The sequence below is a fragment of the Gallinula chloropus genome (genome assembly GCF_964237585.1).
Source record: "Gallinula chloropus genome assembly, chromosome: 11".
Lineage (NCBI taxonomy): Eukaryota > Metazoa > Chordata > Aves > Gruiformes > Rallidae > Gallinula > Gallinula chloropus.
The window spans coordinates 11,033,199-11,056,834 of NC_140096.1; the positions used below are offsets into that span (position 1 = coordinate 11,033,199).

The 23,636-nt window shown below is 39.5% G+C and overlaps 1 protein-coding gene across 2 annotated transcripts in view; it reads right to left on the reverse strand.

The window, feature by feature from the left end:
- Window positions 1–23,428, reverse strand: part of RPS6KA6 (ribosomal protein S6 kinase A6) — a gene marked incomplete at both ends in the record, with an annotated part of 37,827 nt that extends 14,399 nt beyond the window's left edge. Inside the window, 8 exons of one of the 2 annotated variants that reach the window (XM_084269138.1) lie at window positions 1,490–1,527; window positions 1,800–1,906; window positions 4,573–4,652; window positions 5,164–5,244; window positions 6,098–6,179; window positions 9,703–9,819; window positions 13,669–13,728; window positions 23,348–23,428. In XM_084269138.1, the coding sequence (XP_084125264.1) occupies window positions 1,490–1,527; window positions 1,800–1,906; window positions 4,573–4,652; window positions 5,164–5,244; window positions 6,098–6,179; window positions 9,703–9,819; window positions 13,669–13,728; window positions 23,348–23,428 (646 nt within the window). Of the gene's footprint in view, window positions 1–1,489; window positions 1,528–1,799; window positions 1,907–4,572; window positions 4,653–5,163; window positions 5,245–6,097; window positions 6,180–9,702; window positions 9,820–13,668; window positions 13,729–23,347 lie in introns of those variants that run through there. The other variant, XM_084269139.1, reaches the window with a different exon arrangement.
- Window positions 23,429–23,636: the final 208 nt, after the last annotated feature.

Genomic DNA, 23,636 nt, shown 5'->3' on the forward strand with positions numbered 1-23,636 from the left:
CAGTATTTCAAAATCAAAGTGTTGACAGCTTTTGTTTGCTTTGAGGAATACAATGTGATCATCCTAGGTCTTCATGAAACAAGATACTGCAGAAATCTAGAGATGCTGCAGACATGTAGTTCACTACATGCAACCAAAACCATACTGTGAGTCTTATTAAACTGTTGATTAGCCATCAATATTACAACCCAAAGTAACTCAGTATCTGAAATACTACACATTTACAGCCTTAAGACAATCCAAAGTTCTGGCTTTCTCTGTTTACTGCCTGCTTTAGTCACATAAATTTGGATACAGGTAAAATGAATTTCAAAGAGAAGAATGTCCACACGGTCTAGTATTACTGAATGATGAATAAATAAAATCAGGCTAAAAATATCATAGTTACATAATTCTGCAACATGACTCAAATTCAGTAGCCTGGCATATCTGCCCACTTCATTGCCAGAATACTTTTTCCCCTAGTAGGAACAATGCCACTGAATACTCAAGTCCTTGATACTGGCCCAAATTGCAAGAAAAAGCTCCCACAGTTCCCTTCTATCAAAGGGGAAATGGTTGCCAATCAATAATCTCATCAATTATTCCTTCTGCTTTCAGAAGGAGCGGAGAATTTTAAAATTTAATTGGATTTAAATATATTGTGTAGAACTTCAAAAATCATGCATTTTATAATCATCATATCTATGAAGTCTTGGAGAGGTCAAAAACTTCATTTGCTCTTGGAATCTAACAGTAATATCTATAGATAAAAATGTATTTTAATATATATATTAATTTATAATACAGAAGAATCACCTTAAGTGTAATTTAAAGCTTTCAGAAATTCATAGCAATTCAGTTTCCAAGTAGTCAAAGTCTTTTCTACAAACCATTTCCTAGAATATACTTATTTTAATTGTTCCTCACAGAACATTTTTCTGGATTTCATATGCATTTAAAAGTGATAATCCAGAAATGAAATGAGGAAAAAAAAAAAGGGAATTGTATTTCAGAAGTTTTACTATGCACTAAAAGTCTCCCAGTCAGCAACTTTAGCCTGGGTCTATAACCTCTTGATCTTTAGTTAAAAAGTGTTTCACAGTAAATCTTGATAAGTGGGTAGTTTACATTTCTTCTATTGCACTTTCCAGCAATATTGCTGCTCAGATGGCAATTTATCAAGTCTAATAGTAGCCAACAGGGTAAGTAATGTCCATAGAACCTGTGTGAACATTAGGATCTGGTAAACAACGAACCCATCAGATGAAGTACTCTAGACAGTCTTCTATTGTCTAGAGTATTTCAACAGATATAATACTTAATATTAGGTAAAGCATCATTATATAGTAAAAAGTGTACAGATTAAGTGTGTCCAATAAAAAAATTTCTAAACAGCTAATTATGGCTGTCACTTACTCAAGACATCATTATATATAAAGGAGGCTTAAAACTAAGAGCTTAAACAGAAATAGGTTCAGAAAGTGCTATACTAATAAGTGTTACCTACCTGTTAACTTGATATGTCCTGCTTCATCAAGCAAAATGCTGAAAATAAAAATTCACATTCAGCAATATGCATAAAGAAGAAAGTTTACATATAACATTTAAAATATAATAATTAACATTTTTAATCTCGGAGTTCTGTTATTAGTTTAATCAAGCCAATATCATTACATTTAAATCACAGATAGAGTTTTTAATTTTACATTTGTTTACATAGTGTAACAAATATTCTTAATCTTTTACATGACTATAGTGGAAAATGCAAAACAACAAGTAAAATACACGTAATAGTGGTAAAATACATTTTACTTTACTTTTCTGGCTTCAGGTCCCTGTATACAATTCCCAAGCTGTGAAGGTGATCCAAAGCAAGGGCCAGTTCTGCGAGGTAGAATTTCACATCTTCCTCTGTAAACATAACCTAATAAGAACTGTATAGATTTACCTTCTGATCTTGTCTTCAGTTTTTAAAACTGCAATCTAAAAAAAAATAGTCCTGTCTGCCTAAATTTAAAAATGAATTTTGGAAGTATCTTATGTACTCATAATTCATGAATCCACCTAACACAGATTATATATTAATATAGGCTAGTCATCAAGTATACAAGAGGTACCTGCAATACAGCAATAAAAATATCATCAGCAGTTACCACAGAGCATTAGCTAACATTTAATTAGTAATTAATTAAACACTAAATATAACAAATTAACTATCACCAGTACTCCCTCTGCCACAAGCCTATACAGACTGTTTTCTACTACATTATAAAATTTAGTATATGACTGCTGTATTGGGTGACTTATCTCTGAGTTTGTATTCATATTTTGGGGAGAAAAAAAGAATACAGGAAAAAAGTATGCAAAATAAAACACCTGGGTGAAAATAACAATGAGATGAAAACCCGCAGTGGGATTGAAGGACCTACCACACAGTATTTGATGGATCAATTTCTATCCTTAACACTCAACACATCGGTTTTAATTTCATATACAAGAAGCATATCTGCTTCAGCTCTTCCCATGTTCTATGGATTCCTGGACAAGCTAATCATCATTAAATTACTGAAACTGAATTTGAGGTTTCAGTGAACTATCCCCTTGTTGAAGGCACAAGGAAGAACAGCCATCTCAACAGCACAGCAAATAGCTAACAAGACTTAAGGTACCTGGGCTCACTGATTTAGCAATACACTGACGTGTACTTCAGATTGCACACACGTCACCTGCTCTACCAGCAACAGAGATATTCCTAATTTCCACAACGATGGGCATTAACTTTCTATGAGCAATAAAGCTGTTGCACTAAAAGTTTCACCTTCATTCTTTTAAAGAGCGATGTTGACACTGTTTTTTAATCTATATCCAAAAGAGCAAGAGGAAACCTTGGCTATCATTACTCCTTGGACTTGCCAAAACGCCAATCTCCGACTACAATCATGCTGCACAGTAACCTGCAATCTCACAATAATAATTTCATTTAAAACTACTTTCTCTGTCAAATTAAACATGATGCAAGTCAGCTTCATTAGATGCCACCAATGAAAACTTCATTATACACTCACTTCACCTCCACAGCTGAAACTCTCATACCCACATTAGAATTTGAAGACCAACAAAGGCGTTTTAATAACCTCATACTAAACCAAATTAATTTAAAATAATCCTTGTGTGCAGTATGAAGTGCCACAGGGAATTTACCCTCATGTGTATTGCCTACTGTCTTTGTTCTACCATGTACTTTTGAAAATACCTCCTCTGATTTTTTTTCCCCTATTGATATACCCAGTAGGAATTAAAAGCCATTGTAGAAGGTAACTGAAGTCTTCCAGAAAACACATAGAGACTTAACAGTAAGAAAACTTGACAATTATGACTTCTCTATTCCCAAAGGGAATACAAACCTCTTTCAGCCACCTAGCTAGTATTACTACAGACAGACTTGCATCCTTTATTTAAGAACATTGCACATTTGGTAATCTCAGCTGTGTTAGGGCAAAAGAACAGTTCTTCCTGCTAGACCAGAATTTCCTCTATAATTAGACATCCTCTATCACAGCAGAGACTGACCTCTTTCCTACCTACTGTGCCAATAACCCTTTATAAGTCAGTTTGCTGAAGCTATTAACCTCCATTTTAGCCTCAAAGTTAATTAATTTTAAGCTCAATTCTTAAGTATGATCACTGTTTCACCAAAGTCAGCTTTTTATAAAAAAAAAAACCAAAACAAAAAACAAACAGCTTTAACATTTTCTTCCTCCTTTGGCCTGTTCCTAGAGAAAAGCTTTATTTTTAACAAAAAAGTATATGGGGAAATAAACTAGCTCCTGGCCCTAAGGACTAGGAATACAACCACCCACTTCATGTCATGAGAAGTAATCCAGACATGCAGTTTTCTCATTTAAGAAAGTGTTTTTTCCCATGCATTAGCAACATAAGTGTACTCACACCAGTGAAAACACTGAAAAGCTCTTACTATGAGGTCACTGAGAAACTGCCATTAAAAATTTATATCTTTATGAAAGGTTTGCAGAAAGAAAATCAAAGTCTTAAAATGTGTTCGTAATATTTAATAATACAAAAACAGAAATGAAAAATTAAAGTTCCAGTTGCATGCCAAATGTCAGATGGAGAGCAGTCTCAAAAATACTCCATGTTCACACTTCGTGAGATTAAGCATCAGGATTTGTATTACAGCATTATGAAATTTTACAATGCAGCAGAAATGTCTTATAGATTTGAGCATCCAGGAGCACCTAAGCTGACTATAAGCACAAGAACTATACAGCCCCTTTTCTTTATTCCTCAATCCTAATTTAATTCAGTTAGGTTTCCAAGCAACAAAACATTTTTAGACAAAAGAACTGTACTTTGCAGATACCAAATTAAGATTTAGGCTACTAATCAATACACAGTCATGTTTCTTAATGTTACAGAATATATTCTAGAATATGTCAGGGAAGCCAACTATGTTATTAAAAACATGACTGTGACAAAAATAAGGGAGAAACAACTATAGAAGACAATCCTGTGCTGACAAAATAAACCCCTTGCCTAGCACTGAGCGGAGATAAAATTTTAGGTACTTACCTCTTTGGATAATCGTGTGAATACATCTCCTCCCCTGAGAAAATCCAATATTAAATATAGCTTCCCTTCAGTCTGAAAGGCTTAAAAAAAATTTCAAAAATCAATAGTTGTGTGACAACAATGATCTACAAAACAGACCTGAATGCTTTTACAACTCTGGTATTTCAGTGAAAGGCAATACTTTTGTTACGGAACCAAAATAATTCAGCAGCACATGCAGTAATTTATTACTTGCTTCTTCACAGAAGACAGTCTTAGTCATGGGAGATCATTACAACACTGTTCTTTTATTTCTCCATTGTCAAACAGGGAAACAGCAAGTATGTGAATTACTGTGCTTTGGGTTTACTCAATGAAAAGTAAAAAGTCTCCACAGAACTTTAAAGAATTCTCCAAATTTTTAATTTCAAGAGGACTTAACCTAAAGCTTTTTTATACGTGTGTGTATTTAACACTCCTTTTTTTCTGCCCTGTGATTTCAAGTTGCTAAAATGAATCAGACACTAAAATGGACACAAAGCTGAGAAGAACAACATAGGCTATGCCTTCAATTAATGACAGAAACTGTAGCAAAAATAGAAAAATACCAACCATAGTGCAGTTTGACGATAAATGGATGATTTACTTCTACTAATATATCTCTCTCCATTTTTGTACGAACTCTATCCCGAACTGAGGAGATAAAACACACACAAAACAGACAGACATGAAAAGTATGAACAAGAGGCATTTGGTATATTACAAATGGAGCACAAATTATGATATGGGAAGTCTTTGCTGTCTAAAGAAATACTTCCCTGTTCCCTTATTTGCTCTTAATTTTCAAGTCTCCCACAAAACACATGCTTTCAAACAGTAAAACTCTACTTTCTTTCTTACCCACCCCAGCTTCCTTATTGTCTTCATTTTTCACCCCAACACATTCCAATATTTTGTGATAAACCATATCGCTTTCAAGAAAAAAAGCTCACATCTATATTTCCTGGCAGCTCACTTCAATCTCTGAATTAACCATCTGTACTGAATATCTATTTTCTGTCTTTTAAGATTACTTGATCCTTTTCAACTAGTAACAGTCCCTATTTACACTCAGTGGAGTTGCACCCATTAAAGTGCTTTCAGAAAGCCAGTAGAGTAAGCTAGCTTGCTGTGGTGCCTGTAACAAGAGGGTATGACTTAGTTTTAACCACGGCAGAGCTCTACCTTAACAGAAGGCAAAAGGAAAATTGTTTATGAAATTGTTTTAACATAATGACCAAAGACATGCAATTTTAAACTTTGAAAGAGTACTTTTTAAAACTATATAATTAAAGCTATCTGGCCAGATTTAAAGTAGTTCTTAAACATGAACTTATAAGTTACTCTAGAAAAAAAAAGTCTACTGTTGGAGAAGAGTTATGGACTCAATGAAAGATATTTAAGAATAAAAAAAGGTTTTAAAGAGAAGTATTTACAAGACTCATTTAAGAGATCCAGGTGCATTGAAAACTATTTTCTCAAGCCCCAATTCAAAATACAAACGTACCTTTTAAAGAAGCTTTTTTCAATACTTTCATTGCATAAAGTTGCCCAGCATCAGGACCAATGATTTTCCTTACAAGGAAGACCTGGTAATATAAACACAAATTTTAAATTACTGCTGAAGTAGTTTACATAAACCTGACTAAACCCCATTACTATGTCTTTACTTTTAACTTACTTAATACAGACAAGGAGATAGTATATCCCTAGTCCTGTCCCAGTCCTCAAATCTCCTGAGGAACAAGAAGATGCCAAATAGTCACAGTAAGTCTTTTTGTAGAAGGAAGCTTAGTAATTGAATAAGCAACTATCACAAACCTCTTAGTAATTTCAAACAGCTCTCAGTGTTCCTTCCTAAGTACACACGTTTAAAGGAAGGGCAAAATTGCATTCCCTTAATCAGATTAGAAGTACATGCACCACCAAGCTCTCTGAAGTATTCAGACTGGTCATAAACTATGGCAAACTGTTTTTAAAAAGTACTTATCAAGTGAGTACTAATTCAAATGTGTTTCTTTATCCTGCTTTCCTGGAGCATGATGGTTCTGTGTGGCCTGTCACCTCCTAACAGGTTTCAAGTCTTGCATACGTAAGAGGTTGCATCAATGAATTCTGTGAGAGCAGTGAAAGGAAAGCAAGGAAGCCTCACCATTTAACATCAAAGCAACCTTTCCCTCTGGAAGAGCAACTCCAACAGGTTTTTCTACTCTCTTCTTTCCCAAGGAGTTTTAAAGATAGGTAGTATATAACTTGACTCTAAGGAAAGCATAATATTAGAGTAACACAGTACAAATACATGTACCTCTATTGACTAAGACCCTAACTGTTAGGTCTTTCCATTTACAACACTGCTTGGTATGTGCTCCTCTTTCCAAGTCATTGTTCTTATAACAGCAAGTATTGGTTAGGAGGAATGCTTGTAAATGTTAAAAAAAAAATAAAAAAAAAAAATGTACAAGTCACAAGAGAATGCCAAGAGCTACCCAAAATTGTATCTCTGGTCTTACCTTGTTCAGATTTTTATTAATGCTAGGTTTATTTACTGTTAAAAATTACTATTATTTTCTAATAAAATACAAATAGTCTCTAAAAAACTTGTCAACTTTTCTATTCTGGAATCAGAAATTCCTATGTTGTCACAGACTAAATTGTATAGGGTTGGGGAAAGTAGCTGTGTTTATTTTAAGTTCTGACTAGAAGAAAAATGTCATCGTGCTCCAAGGTTATCAGGCTTTTTGTTTCAAGTGTAGCCCGATGACTGGCCTACGGCACTGTTCTCAAATGATATTGATGTGTAAATAGTAAGGGGACTAATTCAGACACCAGCAAATAAGAAAATATGTGTAGATTAATACACTCACAGTTATAAAAGTAAAATATTAGTAAGAATGTAAAAATATTCTAATGCTTAATAACCAGCAGCTCGTGAGAACGTAAGGAATTTATGTGACTTACAAATTTCAGCTAATAAGGACTACAATAGCTGCCTCTGAAAATGACTCAAAGTGTCTGTTCAACTGTAAGCAAAACTCAAGATGGGCACGTGCTGTACAAGGTGATTCACCTAAGGGAACTACAGATCCTCTTCAGAAGTGGGTGCAGAAGCCTTAGAAGGTTATCATAGGCTGAAGAAGGAAATTCAGTACCAGACAAGAGATTTAACCCTTTACTTCTGCAAGCAGTGTTAAATCCTGCAGAGGGTCAGGAAAAAAAAAAACAACAGATGACAGGCTGTAGTACTATACCAAGCCACAGCAAACAAACCTCCTGTTTGCTAAAGCCAAAAGGAGATCTCTGGGAAGAATGAACTGGAGAGAGAAAACAAACACCACAAAGGTAAAAGCCACTGATCTTGTTTGTTGCCTCTCTTCAACAGAAAGCAACACATACTAGATAAAGAGCTCCACTCAGATGTGCAAGTCACCATCCAACTCTTCAAGCTGATTCCTCAACCAAGCACTGCCAGGTTTCTAAAGCTCTGAACAGACGTCTCACCAAGCTGGTGGGACTCTGAGCCAGGGTGTTCCTTATGCTATCGAAGCCTGAAGTGAGAATCGGTCTGAGTCCAGGCTAGGATGTCCACACCAGAAGTGCTGAACCCTAAGATAGCTTGAGACATCTCAAGTCCGAAGTAATATACCTATGGAGCCTTTTAGTCTCTGAGTATCAGTAGTATATGAGGGAATTGGCAACCAACACTACCAGAGAAATGTTTAAGCTGTAAAACATTAGAAAATAGACTTTAAAATATTTCTTAAACTGTCACTTATCTACAGGATGTCTTCTTAATGTCTAATTCCACCTCACCCCATACAACTCTATGCAGAGGTTTGTTCCTGCCATTAGACAGACTAAACCAGCTGAAGAACAGGAAAACGGAAAGATTTTTGTGTTGCAGAAGATCTAGGTTTAGAGGCTGATTTTTAAAAAAAGTTAATGTCTTCTACACTAGGATTAATATTTCAATTAATGTGTTTCAGACTAGTGATTGTGACATTTGATTTTTAATTTCATTTCTGCAGCGTGGCACCAAGTGGCACGTTACAAAAAGAATTATTCTAACAAAAAGGTGCCAAATTTCTCTCTATGCTAGTTGAATAATTGCTCCCTGAGTGATCTACAGCTAAAAGACACTAAAGAAATACAGCAAAATAAAAAACCCAAATAACCTGGGAAATGTATCTACTCTATTGTTACTTTGGTTCAAGTTCCAAACTACCAGATCATTCTTTTGCATTTCCATCAGAGATTTCCTTTATTGCAAAAAGCAATTCACAACATGTCAAGTACCATCAATAAGAGACAAATCACTACCTCCTCCAGAAGGGTCTGTCTCTATCACACCACTGGTGCCCCTGAAGCATCAACCTAAGCTACAGGAGAAATGAGGCAACCCATGGAACAGGGATATTGTTCATTCTGATTCCCCACTAGATGTTGCAATACAGTCTCAAGGCAATTGAACCCCATGATTTTGTTTCAAACAGCATGGTATTAGGCAAACAGAGCTTGGCAACACCAGGGCTGTTGTGTAAAACCCACCCCTGGTGCTACAACCCAACTGGTAAAATCCCTTGCTCTTGGTGCCATAGTTCCTGTGAAGCTGCAGATGCACCACAAACACATCCCTGTTAAAGCAAACAGTAACTTTCCACTGCAGACCTCCTAAAATTTGCTGCTGGTGAACCCTTCTGCCTGGGGACCTAGGCTGTTGCCTCTCTGACTCAATGTGGTGTCCTGCTATAAACAGTGCTCCCTTGGCAAGACTGGAAAGAGATGAAATTTGTCAACAGCTTTTCAAACATTTCCAGCAATATCTTTCTTATCCAAAAATGTACTTGAGCTAATGCCTCCCAGGCTGACAGTCTGGACAGGTCTCTGGAGACAAGACATTACTTCTCCTCTAAAGTATCTGCAGTCAGAAAGAGTGTCCCAGTAAACCAAAACCAAACCCCACATCAACCAACTGCAGAACAGGATGGCAACTTCCACAAGGATATCCACCTCTACTCACATTTATACTATTACAGAAATAAGGGAAGTAAAACATTATTAAGACGAAGTGGATTTCAAGTGGACATAAGATGAAAGCAAGGTTTGTTATCTTACCTTTCCAAACGACCCCTGTCCAAGAACCTTAAGTAGTTCAAACTGTGCTGGATCCGCCTTCTCACATCCTTCTTTCACATGGTGTGTAATAGGAATTTCTTTCACACTTCCTTCATCCTATTATTTCAAGGGAAATAAAAATACAACAATGAACAGGCCTGATTAAGCAACATTGTTAGGAGAGTATGTAAATACCTGTTCTTTTTTCTCTCTCTTAATAAAATATTCAGAACACTAATAAGGCCTAGAAGAAACCTGGTCATAGTTTGTCTATCCCTCCTTTTTTAAATCATAGAATCATAGAATTGTAGGGGTTGGAAGGGACCTTGAGAGATCATCGGGTCCAACCCCCCTGCCAAAGCAGCTCCCTAGGACATATCACTCAGATAGGAGTCCAGACGGGTCTTGAATATCTCCAGAGATGGAGACTCCACCACCTCCCTGGGCAGCCTGTCCCAGGGCTCTGTCACCCTCACTGTGAAAAAGTTCTTCCACATGTTGGTGCAGAACTTCCTATGTTCCAACTTGCAGCCATTGCCCCTTGTCCTATCCCCACAGACCACTGAAAAGGGGCTGGCTGATTCCCCCTGCATCCCCTGCTTAAGATAATTACAGACTTTAATTAGGTCCCCCCTTAGTCTTCTCTTCTCAACGCTGAAGAGTCCCAACTTACTCAGCCTTTCCTCATAGGGGAGATGCATCTAAAACTTCTGAAGTACTAGAATTCAAAGAATGCTCATTTCTTACAGCCACAAATATAACAACTCCAGCAAAGATGGATTTTCTGACATGAAAGAAATACACAAATTTAAAATAAAGTCTGAGATAATCCTTCTGTGCTCCACCTCTGTTTCAGAAACCTTTGCTTCTCCCAGTGATTACTCTTCTCATCTTTCCCTTTCCTGAAACAGACCTAATGAAATCTAAATTTAATTTCATTATTTTAGGTAATCATTGCTTTTCACAGCAGCAAATAATAAATATGGTCACCCAGCTGTAGCTGAAGGAATATAGATCATTTGGAGAAAATAAGAAAGATATGAGTCATCTTAAGAACTCCACAAATTCCCAACAGAAGAAACAGCTCTGGGGCGCAGAGCTCACAGAAAGACTACCCTGCATGGAGACCTTCAAGAAAGCCAGTGTAATTCTGAGGTAGGTAAAAGATTGGATGTTCTGTTTATTTCTTCCTGTTACTCTCCCCTTTAGCTTAAGCAGGGCACAGCAGCTATAATTGTGAAAAGACAAACATCCATGATGAAAACAAACCAGATTATGTATTGCAGCTTTTATGGGGTAAGAGAAGTTTCCGTGAGCCAAAATGAGGGAGGTGTCAAAATCAGCACCCTTGAAACTACAGACTGCATGCTGAGGCCTACAACAGCAACCTCAGCTTGTGCTTAGAAAAGGAGCTGCACCTCTCAAGCCCTATCAAAAATACCAAGGAACTTCTTGTACACAACCCAAGCACAACAGAAAATCCCACCTCATTTGCAGTACTTTGCTTTAGGGTATCAAATGATGACTAACCATCCTCCTAGCCTCTCATTAGGTCTTCATCTTGAAAGCTTCTCTTAGAAGAGAGCAGAAAAACACCTTACCAACTTACAGTGCACTGCTCTCCCTCAGTGACAAGTCTGAACACCACCAGAAAACAACTCAACCACTTGATGCAAGAGTTGGTTTTAGGAAAGAATGTAATTCTATAACCAGGTTGACCAAAGAAAGTCTCATTGCCTAAGAGCACACATTAAAACTTGTAATCAGTGTTATCACACTAAATACAGAAACAGATAAAATTCTCCAGGTGCGATTACAGAGAAATTCAGGGTAGAAATCTGGTCATCTTAATGTCTATGCACTTCCTGCAATAATTGGGGAAAAAACCCAAAAGAAACAGAAGATGAGGGTAACCATAATACTGCATTAAATGTCTATGGCTTAGTTTTTCTGTTTGACCAGAGGTGGACAGAAGGATTTCAAACTAACATCTCAGTATGTTCCCAAATTGTAGTCCAGCTCTGTTGCACAGGAGTCCTTTCCCCTCTACTACATCTCTTCTTTCACACTCTTCCTAGAAAAGGTCTGTTTGCTCCACCTGCTTCCCTTGCAAAAGTAGGTATTAATTAACACAAGGCACTGCTGGAAAATTAAGTTAAATAATTAATTCACACTCTAAGCTACTTTATTTCCCTTTGCTCACAAAAAAAGTCCATCTGACATAGCCTGATGATACAGCATATACATCTCAATGTCACTTCTTCCATTCACCTTGCTGACCTGGTGTACACATATTTGTAGAAGTGATGCGCTCACCTCTTCATTTTTTCTTATTTTTTAAACACATGCCTGGAATTTAAGGCAGGGAAGAACACTAGCATTTCACATCACCCAAAGACAGATGAAAGCAGTGATTCCTCTAGTTACACCTCAAGTTGTACAACAGGCTTAACGCTGGTTCTTTCCATGAAATATGTAAATACTCTATTTAGAAGCCTTTTTACTTGAACATCCTAATTTGTGTTTCTTAACACTGTGAACCTTTGCATAAGAAAAGGTCTTTATGAGTTCATCTGCTCTTCTGTTTGTCACCCACCTTGAGTCATTAGCCTGTGACATCACATGTGGTTGCTGCGGAGACTAACAGAGTATTTCTAAATGTGAACTGAGGAGAAAAATGTTTTCCATGCAAATAAAGAATAACTTGAGATGCACAAAATGAGTTATTTTTTATCAAGTGTTTTACCTTCAGAAAAGACATCTATAATTTCACCTACTTAACTACCATTATAGTACTAAAAATTGGCATGACTGAGGTATAAAAAGATCTCTGCATCATCATCGAGAAACAAGCAGGTAAAGAGCTGAGCAGATACAAAAAACAGTTTCATTTTCATTTCTAGTTCTGCCTCCACAAACTGCAAGTTTGGTCATCTGATTTTGTGCTCCAGCAGCAAATCTATTTCAGTGCTGAGGTACCAGCTCCCACCGAGTCGCCTTGCACAACAGAAGACAAAGCACTGAAACAAAGGCCACCACCGGTTATGGCTTTGTGCCATCTTGCTTTGTTACAGCTTGACTGGTATGTAGCTCCAAGCACCTAACAAACAAGCTCAACAACATCCTTCTGGTTCGAGTACAGTGAAAGATTTGAGACAACCCACTGCACGTCTTTCCTTGCCATGTGTAAGACAACTACAACGCTGCCTCTTTACTTACTCCACATCAGGAAGCATTCAAGCACCGTGTTTCTACCCTCAAGAATTTGTTCTCCAAATCAGTGCCTTAAAAAGTCACTATTGCAATACAAAGCAAGTAGCTACAGGTGGCAATAAGATCTACTTGATACCTTCTTCCATGATCCTGCTCAAAAATACAGGGGTAGGCATTTTGAAAACTGATGACAAATTTTTCCATGCAAAGTCAGGTGTTTCATCATGCAAGAGAATTAGCCTGGAGTTCAGACCAAAATTTATCCAGCATGCAAAAAGCTGATCGTCAGCATCTCCTAAATATGCATATCCATCACACTGGACAAAAATCATGCTCAATAGGGTTTACCTAGTATACATCTAGTTAATAGTCAAATTAACATACCACTGTAAAAATTAATTCTGTTCTAAAATAGCAGAATTTTAATGCTTTCTAGATGAAAGTACAGCAGCTACATTAAAAAATACGAAGAACAGAAAAAGCAACATTAAGCACTGTGTACAAAGGGTTGAAGGCTCTGTATTTTCCATGAAGCACTGCCTCATGTGGCAAACTTTCCCTAACAAGGCACTTCTGGCCTCTGCCCAGGTGCTAATTTTCAAAATCACCTTAAGACTTGGAACTTCTTCAGATCTGGTCAAATAAAATGATAGGTTCAAAAGTTATTAAAGAGGAGGGAATGTTTAACTTTCGCTTCAAAAGGAAGTCATGCTGATGAGGGCCTGAATCCGAGCTGCTATCGGATATACTTACGTGGTAGGAATATGGTTCACCTTCTTCCATAGGCTCATCTGCCATTTTAAGGCCATTTAGCTGGAGAGGGGATGGAAGGGGAATACAGAAGAAAAAGACAAAACAAAAACATCATTAAGACCTAATAATTTCAAATAAACAGAGCTCATAATTTGGCCAATTTACATTTCAGAGCACACAAATGAAGACTGGTGTTCTTGTTGCTCTAATTTAAAACTGTAGTTTCAAACAAATGCTACTACTTAGTAGTTATATTTAGCATCTCCCTTATGTATCATTTAGCAGATCCCTTTGTAAATGCCATTCCGTAGTGTTATTTAATTAGAATTAATTTAAAATTCCTTCTTTAAAAGCTACAGATACCATCCATACAAGATGACACTAATGTAAAATTCTCCTATGCACAAAATTTATGTTGCAGATGCTTTTCAGAAACCTAAAATCTGCTGCTGAAGATTAATTTACAATTTAAGGATAAAAGATTCAAAAGTGATTTCAAGTATTTTTAGGGCAAGTAGCAGTGTAGGAGCAGGTAGAACAGAGCATAAATGCCATAATTCTAAGGCATTAAAATAATTGCCTATTTCCTTAAAAATAATTAGATCCCTCTAAAAATTTGCTTGCTTCTGAAGTTACTTAAATATCTAGCAAGTGAAGTACTCAAACCCTAATAAAGTTTGTTAGAAACTGCATATCTGTATATTAAATTATTTGTGGATCATTTTCAAAAACAACTTTTAAGAGGCAAAAAAGTATGACATGACCTGGACAGAAGTGAATACATGCCACGGTCAGAAATGAGCGCAATACTTGTGAGCATCTGCCTACCCCTGCCAGCATCTGTACCCCTACCAGCAAAGAAGATACCAAGCCCGCAGTCACAGTAAAGAAGAGTTTAACTTCTCTATGAAGTTATTTACTTTAAGTTCTCCTCAAGTAACAAACAATTCAATGCTTCTTAATAACTGAAATGGAAAAAAAAAACCATAATACCCAACCCCAAATAAGAAGGACATGCTCTGCTTCAACACGCAAAGCATTAATTAAAAGCTGGAAATACCTGACAAAGTGGGTGAAGCCAATTATGGATTTTGCTAGTGATAATTGCTAATTTATTTATATGTTAATTGTTCAGCATCACTACCTTCGTGTGGCTTACATCTCACACACCAAAACACCAACTAGAAAAACCACGAGGAAACTCAGGCTGCTTTTTTTCCTGAAAACAGAAGTTGAAGCAAGTTTTTAGACCTGTTAATGACCTTTTTTTCCCCTTGCACCTCTTAATTTATCTAAAACACATGCCTAGGATACTGCAATACACTGATTATCAGTATGTGAACTGCTAAGCCACAGGACTACAAAGACTCTGGAAATGCCATGTTGACCATGATTCTATTTAAAAAAACCAATCAGAAAACTCGACAGACAGGTAGGGCTGAAGGGATGGGTTTGTACCACCACGATTCTGTCACCTAAGCAAACGCAACCACTTCCACTGCTTCTTCTCAGACTCTTGATTTCAAGCAGAACTTTTAAGAGCCAAATTAAAAATTAATGATTTTGAGAAAATTAGATCTACAAATTTTGTATCAAAATACTGGGTTTTGTATTTTTAGACTAATAACCTCATGGGGAAAAAAATAGCAAGGAAAGGAGCAGAGCATGAGGCTTTGCTTGCTTCCACTCTTAAGTTTCTGGTTATTTTAACCACAGTAAACATACACACTCTTCACATGAACTAAAAACCATCAGTTTAACCCAACACTGGCATATTCAACACACCTTCAACATACACACACACACACACACACACACACATATATATATACACACACACACACCCTAATTTCTCAACGCCGAAAAATCATTAACCTATTAGCCTGGATTCAGAAGCCTCACATATACTAAAGGAACCCAAGCTACCCCTTTGCTACCTAACTTTCTTTTTTAGATATATTTTTTTTTCCAAATTAGATACTGGGAGGGATGGGGCACTCATTACACTTCTTACTGTATGAATTAATTGAATACATCAAGAAATAATATTGGAGTTCCGACCAAATATGAACTCAACCTCATTGCAGATGATTCATTGACATGTGATTTCTTTTCAGGGTATCACTAATTACATTCAAGCATGAATTAATGTGAGACCATTAACATGAGATTAACATGAGACCAAAGTTGCCCCCCTAAAAACTATTCGGATCTAGCAAGAAAGTGGTTTCCCACTCCACAGAATTAAATTTGCAATGTGCATTTCATCTTTTCTTTAAATATAGTCAATATTTTTCAAGCTTTGTTATTTAAGCTCTGGAACTGATACTACCAGCCAGAAGAACTGCAGATCCACTAAAAACAGTAGCGTAACTCCAGGCAATCAGATGTGGAAAGCTGTCACTGCTGGAATGAGGTTTTGAACCAAAAATCAGCATGTTATTTGATCTACATAGCTGCTGTGCATGCCACGTAGGCATACTTGCAGCTTTCTGGCAAACCTCATACAGTATGTTATTGGATTTTTATGGCAGGTAATCAAATGTCATCTTAATTAACAATTTCCTATCGTACACTTTTCCCCCTTCGTTGCTGCTCATGGGTTGTTTTTTTTCCCCCATCCAGTCTCTCTATAACTATAAAGACTGGGCTGTTTGCCAAGCTTTACTCCAAAGAATTTTAAGTTCAAGTGCATGATTTTACTTTTGTTGCCTGATATACATGGCTACACTTTCGTCTTATTTGTTTGTGACCTTGGTCATCGTCCATTCAAAACAAAGCAGCACCAACAACAAACCAACTGGACTGTACCCCGAGGTCTCCTGCTTTTAAACAACTAGTAGCTTGTTTTTCAGTTAAAGAAAAAATAAATCAATGACCAAAATCAAATCATTGCTGTTCTGTATGGTTACTTATACCAGATAAGGTTCAGTAACTTGAAGTTATCAATGGCTCTCACAGTAGGCAAATAATACAAATGGTAATTCATATTTATTTCCCAAGCTTTATGGTAACCAAATACAAAATTCTGCTTCCACAGCCAACTGCCCTCCCTTTTAGTGATTTAATATGAATATTTAAGTACAAACATACAAAGAACAGAACTATTTTATCCTCCAAGTCACTACTTACTAATGCACACATTTCACTGATTATTGAACATTAAAAAGCACGTCTCTCTACAAGACAACAGGTGAAAGGAAGCCAGTATCATTATTCTGAAGGAAATTCTTTCATCTTGAATCATTTTGTTGTTCAGTAATGCTAAACTCTTACAAATAACTGAATGTTTTATGTAGCAACTCTCATTAAGATACAAACTAAATCTCAGACTTTTAGGAAAACACTCTCAATACTTTCCAAACATTTTTTTTAAAGAGATAGTCCCCATTGTTGATAAGTATAAAAATAACCAAAACCACTACACAAAAGAAAGATAAAATGACATTAAGGTCAGACAACCTGGCAGATAAAAACCTTACTTTTCCAGAGGTGCAGGCTAACAGACACAAGCCTTCGATGCCAAACTGCCTCTGAGGTAATGCAGTGCAATCTGCCTTCTGCTTTAAAGAGCTGTGCTGGATCCTATGAGTGGCTGGGACGATACCCTGTTACCTTGGGAGAACATCCAAAGGGCTTTTGTGGGCTGGCAAAGGGATTAGCTACTATTGTGCATGGTTTTCCTCTGATAATTACAGCAGAACAGAGGAAGCACAGCATTAGCAAAGATTAAGACCACCTTCCTCCCAACATTAAGGATGTTTTTAACAGTTTACATGGTAAATGTGTTACAGTTTGGTGGACCTATTGGGTTTGGCTGAAAGCAGCTAGACACGATCATGGAAAACCACGAAATGTAAAACTGGTTTATTCTGCCCTGTTTTTTTCACATCTTCATTTCAACATTTGAACAGAATTAGAAATTTTATAAAAAAAAAAAACCCAGAACTGTGAATGTCATAGTCATAGTATTATTAGAAGTATAAAGAGTTATTCATCACCACTCAAGTATAATCATGCCTTGCTTTATACAGGTAAAATTCTACACAAGGATCAACAAAAGCTTCAGCATCCTCCCCAGTTCCTCCTTCACTGAGCTTCATATGCAGAGTTACTGCAGCTACAGTGCCCAGACCCCACCTCTCAATCCTTCCAAAGGGACACAAGACAAACCAGTTTGCTTCCTCACATACAAAAGCACTACTTCAAATACTTATTTCAATGTCAGAGTGGAAGCTTACATTAGAAGCCTCCATTATTTTGAAAGGACTTTGGGAAAAAAACCCTTTGGGAAAAAGTCCTGTTAAGACCACATTTGCTCCTCATTTATTTTTGAACTGCATCTGCAGAGTTTGCATCATTAACATAATTAACACCACACTCGCCCCACTGAATCTTAGTTCCTGAGATAGGTTTGAGAAATGTGGGGGTTCTGTGCACAGCCAAGCAGGTGAAGGAGTGTGTTATTTTTCAAAACAATGTCTAAAAGTCACTGTGAACAAAACTAAAGCTTCAAGGCACCTGTTCTTCCTATAAGGCATCCATGATTCTTCCCCATGCAACAGTCTTATTAAAAAACACCCAGCCAAACAACAAAAAACCCCAGCCATAACACAAGATATTGTAGTTGCACACAGGTGTCCAAGATGGATTAGGAGGTCTTTACTGCATGGGCTTAGACACTTTTGGGAAGGAAGAGTTTCCCCCAGCCCAGCAGCCAAGCCCATGAAGTGGAAGACAGAGTGGGGGTTATCAAGGTTAACAGACACAGAGTTACCCCAAGTACAGCTGAGTCCTACCCTACCACGATGTGACCAGAGGAAGGATGTCCTGCTGACAGCAGTGCTGACATGAGACTGCAGGTCTACGCTGAATTTTCTCCTCACCCACTCACAGCATAACCCCTGTGCTAGCCTCAGTCCCCCAGCTCCTCTCCCAAAAGGAAGAGGCCAGGCAACTCACACGCGCTCTCTTTAGCCATATCAAGTTAAAGAGGAAGGTAAAGCCACGTATCTTGAAAACCAAGCAACCAGTATTACTTAAACACTCAGTTGATACTAGGGAAAGCTATCAGGTTCTTTTCCTGTGGCAAATAACTCATACATTCAGATAGGATAACAAACCTTCAGCAACGTATAATTACTGATTTTAAGAGAACATTTTGATCCTTTCCATTATCAGAGATCAGGCGAGAATTACATGTCAGACTAGTTACAGCGATGGCAAGACACAATCCAACCATAAGCACAGGGATCACTGAGCAAGTAAAGGACTTGGGATCTTTTCGCGCCTGCCTGTCTAGGAGACAACTGTACCTCTGTCAAAGGGCATAAAGCAGCCAGCTCAGGAAATAGTGTTTAATGGCATATTAGGAATTAGGCAGATTACCCTGGAAAAGACTTTAAATTGATGAAAACAACATTTTTTCAAATTTTATCCTTAATCTAGTAAAGAAGTACATCTGCCTAAGTATTAAGTTTCTGTATACGATGTAACAAATCATACCATCATTCTGATGCAGGACTACTATGAAGTGCCTCCAAAGCTATCCCAAGGGAACAGAGATGAGCTTCTGCAAACAGACCCCCTACTCCTTTCAGAGACTCAGAAAAGCATTTCCAAGACTATCTTCGGAAGAGGCATACCAAAACAGAATTATTATTATATTGCAGCACTTTTCAATGCATAAAGACACTTAGTGTTTTCCATTTAAGAGTATTAATGTGCTTCTTTTAAAAATTTCTTTTAAGGCAGTTTGTTCTCAGAAGGCTTTATACAAACTGTAACTGTTGAAACGGCTGAGGACACTTAGTTCAAGTTACAGGCAATACTATTACTTTATTTTCTTAGCATAACACCACCTAATTGTGGATTTTTTCAGAGATGCACAGAACTAGGTAGCTGAGTCATCCACGTCACTGCCAGTAATTACTCACAAAGGAGTTATGCAACTCGTAACACTGACAAAATTCAGTGGCCTTTGACAGACCAGGCTCAGAACATGCTTAAGAGAATGGACTGAAAACACTGGCCAAAATCAAAGATGTATTTATTTAAATTGGCACAGGCAACAGATTATGTACAGCAGCAGCAAAGCTCAAGTCACAACTGGCTTTTTGGAAGGCAGGAACTTCCAAGGCAGGCCAGTTTTCTAACAGAATACTTTGATTTCCAGCTACTTCGTTGTTCCAACTTTGTCTTCCTTGTCCCTGACAGCCAATTAAGCAACCGGTTCCTTAAGTATTTATTTTGAAAGTAAGTATTTGAGTTTGAGGTGGCATTTATGCAATTCACAATATTCATGACTTGCAAAGAGCACGCACTTAAGTCAATTACACTTCTCTTAAATGCATAAACAACCAGAAAATCCCCAAATTAGTACATTCTGCCCAGTTCCAAGTATTTCCATTCAGCTCGATCAATAAAACATTAACATTTACTGTTTCTTTGTAGACTGTGATCATATTTAAATAATCTGCAACAGTCAATTACAATCAACACCCTCGTATCTATTTTTATGACCCTGAAAAGGCTCATTAATCAGCTATTTAGCAGGAAAGGAGTTCAGTCGGAATCTGAAGTTTAACTGCATGACGTCGACCCTTCCTACCTATTCTTCAGGAATTCCCACAGTCACAGAATCGCTTCACAACTGGCACTGTCATTGGAATATAAGGACAGGAACAGCACAAACATGCAAAACAGCACAAAATATAATCCTTAGCACTTCAAAGACCACTGACATGAAAAAGGACAGATGCCTCCTAAATTCCATGTTGTTTCTATGCCTTGACACGTGAAATTTGTTTCCTACCTTCAAGATCACATCCTTTCCTTGCCAGCTGCTTTTACTTTATCAAATCAACACAAGTGCAACTTCACTGGAAATGCATTTATTTCTAATAACCCAATCTTGAACTTTGTCAATAAGCAGACTCATCAGACAGAGCTCTGATTCCTCCTCCTGCGCTACAGCTGACGGAGAAGAGCACCAGTAAACAGAAGAAAGTCTTCAAAATAGGGGACGATTTCACAGTAACACTGATGGACTGCAGCTCCAATGAGGCCAAGGTCACCGATATCTAGCAGGCTGACAACAACAGGTTGCAGTAAATACTATAGCCTATTATTAATTCTATAAAATTTAAGTGAAGATTCCAAACCAAAATTCATTTTAACATAAAATGAACCTTTATTAAATTGCCGGACCACGTGAAACAAGCGACCAGCAAACAAAAGGTGCTACACATCCCTGAGATGCACTGTAATAGAAAGCCTTATGACAATAACAAGCATTTGTTAATGTAATTTGGGAACTTCATAGGCAATTCGAAGAAACTAGTTCTGGTATAAAGGAGGCCTCACACGCCGCTAGCCAAATGTAACACGGCTGTAACAAACACAATGTCTCATTTTAATCAAAGCACTACTGAAAGTTTTACGCAGACCTTGTTAAGTGAGTAGTTCATGTACAGGCTTGAGGAAAACACATTTCAAAGAACAACTGTTGCAAACAGTTGCCTTCAGGTGTTAGGAACACAAAGCTGGTTCAGTTGGACATCTACCACGCTACACTCCTGGCTAGACTAGTGACTCCAGAACCAGGCTCCTACAGCAGACTTAAACGTCCCCCACCGTCAGCAGAAGTACCTGTTAGAGCTTTGCTAGGGCTAGGGCTGGCTCTCTAGACTCCTGCCAACTACCAGTATTTATGGCAAAATCTGCAGACAGAAAGAAGCAGCACTAAAGTCAGTACTCTGACAGCAGCATCAGCCTCACAGGAAGGGTATTTGTCCAGTCCTAAAAATACTGAGCAATGCACAACACCCATAAATACATTTCAGCTGCAATACGTTAAGTTTCCTTATTTTAACACTGATGGATTGCAATATTCTTCAAGAACAGATCAGCAGTGCCAAGAAAGTTCTCAGGCCTTCAATAAGCGTCATGCCTCAACTACAGCATACTATTTTTACAAACCATAAGATTAACAAATTAGCCTTAATACTTCAGCTGACTTTTTAATCCTTACCTGTAGCTTCACTAACATAATTAGGATTTCTCTAATGTTAAGGTACAAGGACTGTGTCAAGTATTATGAGATTATTAAAGCATTTTAAAGTGTTAAAGGGTAGCTGCCACAGTGCAGAAACACATGTCCAGTAATTATCGTATTTGGAAGTGGCACTCTGTAGGCTCCGAAAATGAAAAACCCGAAGAAACTTGAAACCTCATGGCTTTATTCCTCTTGTGAACTTAAGGGGCTTTTTTTCCTTTACACATATAAAGTTTTATCTAAGAGCATTTCAACAAGATCCTGTAAAGGATATCCTTTCATCCTTCCCAAATCTTGAACCTATGCCTGTTTCGCACACTTTGTACTGGGAGATGGATTCGCTACAGACCTTTTTACTTCTGATAAGAAAAACCTACTGCATCACAGAAAGCCAGTCCGACCAGTTTTAAGAAGCTTTATTTAGATAACATCTTTTGCTTGTCTCATACACCTCGGTGTAATCTTTTATTTGTCATACTTGGCGATACTTGATATGCAATCCTACGCTTCTGATAGAAAAGTGCAGAAGTTCTGATACTCCAGTGTCACATTCTGCTGAGACACACGCACCGCTACAGCACAGCCGCTCTCACCATCTATCTTCTCCTTAACAGCGTCTGATACTCGCTTACGGATGGGCCCAGAGCGCTGAGCAATACCTCCAAGACACTCTGCCAGCCGTCCCTCGCTTTTTGCAACGCTTAAGCACCCAACCCTCTGCCACACGCTCCGGGTTCTTCCCGCTGGCTGTGGGCACGGCAGCTACAGCACAGCTACCCAGGGGAAAGGCGAAGGGACCTCTCCTAGTGACAGCCCACCTGGGTGCACGTTTCCACAAGTTAAAGTAACTTTCCGCAGGAGCCACGGCCGTAAAACTGAGTTTACAAAATAAACCAACCTCCGGAGCCGTATGTTAGCTGGGAACCGACACCCGCGGCACGCACATCGTCAGCCAACCGGCCTTTAGTGCCCGCTGATAGGCGTGATTGCTCCCGGCTCGGCCAGCTCTCCTCTCACCCCACACGTGTGAGCGCCGCTCGCAGCCCGCACCCGGGCGGGGAGCGGGGTTCGCCTCCGCTTTCCCAGCCCCGGAGCCGCCGCCGGGGCAGTGGCAGCCGAGAGGCAGCGGGATCGGCCGCGGCCGACGAGGGGAGGCGGGGGAGGGCGGCGGGGACGGGCCCTCCCGCGGCCGCGAGGACGGGTCGCGCCTGGGGGCCGCCGCGTTCCCGGGACGGGCCGGAGCGAGGTCCCCGGAGGCCGGTCCCGGCACGGCTCCCCTGGGGGCGGCGGGAGCGAGCAGGCCAGGTGCCCGAGCGGCGGGGGGCGGGCGGCAGTGCCCGAGAGGGGGAGATCCCGAGGGGGGCGGGGAAGCGGCGGCGCCGCCGAGAGCGCCGGGAACCGTCGGGGGAGGGCGGCGGACGGACCGCGGGCAGGGAGGCGAGGAGGGGGGAGACCCGCGACGCCGGGGAGGGGCGGGGGCCGCCGGGGTGAGGCCGGAGCCGGGGGCGTTGCGGTCTCGTCCGCCCTCCGCCCCCGGGCCGGCCGTTCCCAGGCGGGGAGCGGGGACGCAGGTGCCCGCGGGGAACCGGCCGCGGCGCGCCCCGCCCCCGGCCCCACACTGACCTCGCCGCCGCTCACGTACAGCTCCATTTTGTGGCAGGGCTCTGGCTCCTCCGCGTCCTCCAGCGGAGCGAACGGCACCATGTCCCGGCTCTCCTCCTAGCCGGGCAGCCGCCGCCAGCCGCTGCACATACTCCGGCCCAGCGGCCGGCTCAGAGGCGGCGGACGGCCGCAGCGGGCCCCCTCCTCCTGCCCATAGAGCGCGGCGGGAGCTCGGGCTACTGCTGCTGCCGGCCGGCGGGGGCGGCTCCGCTCTGCGCTCCCCCGCGCACACCCCCCAACATGGCGGCCG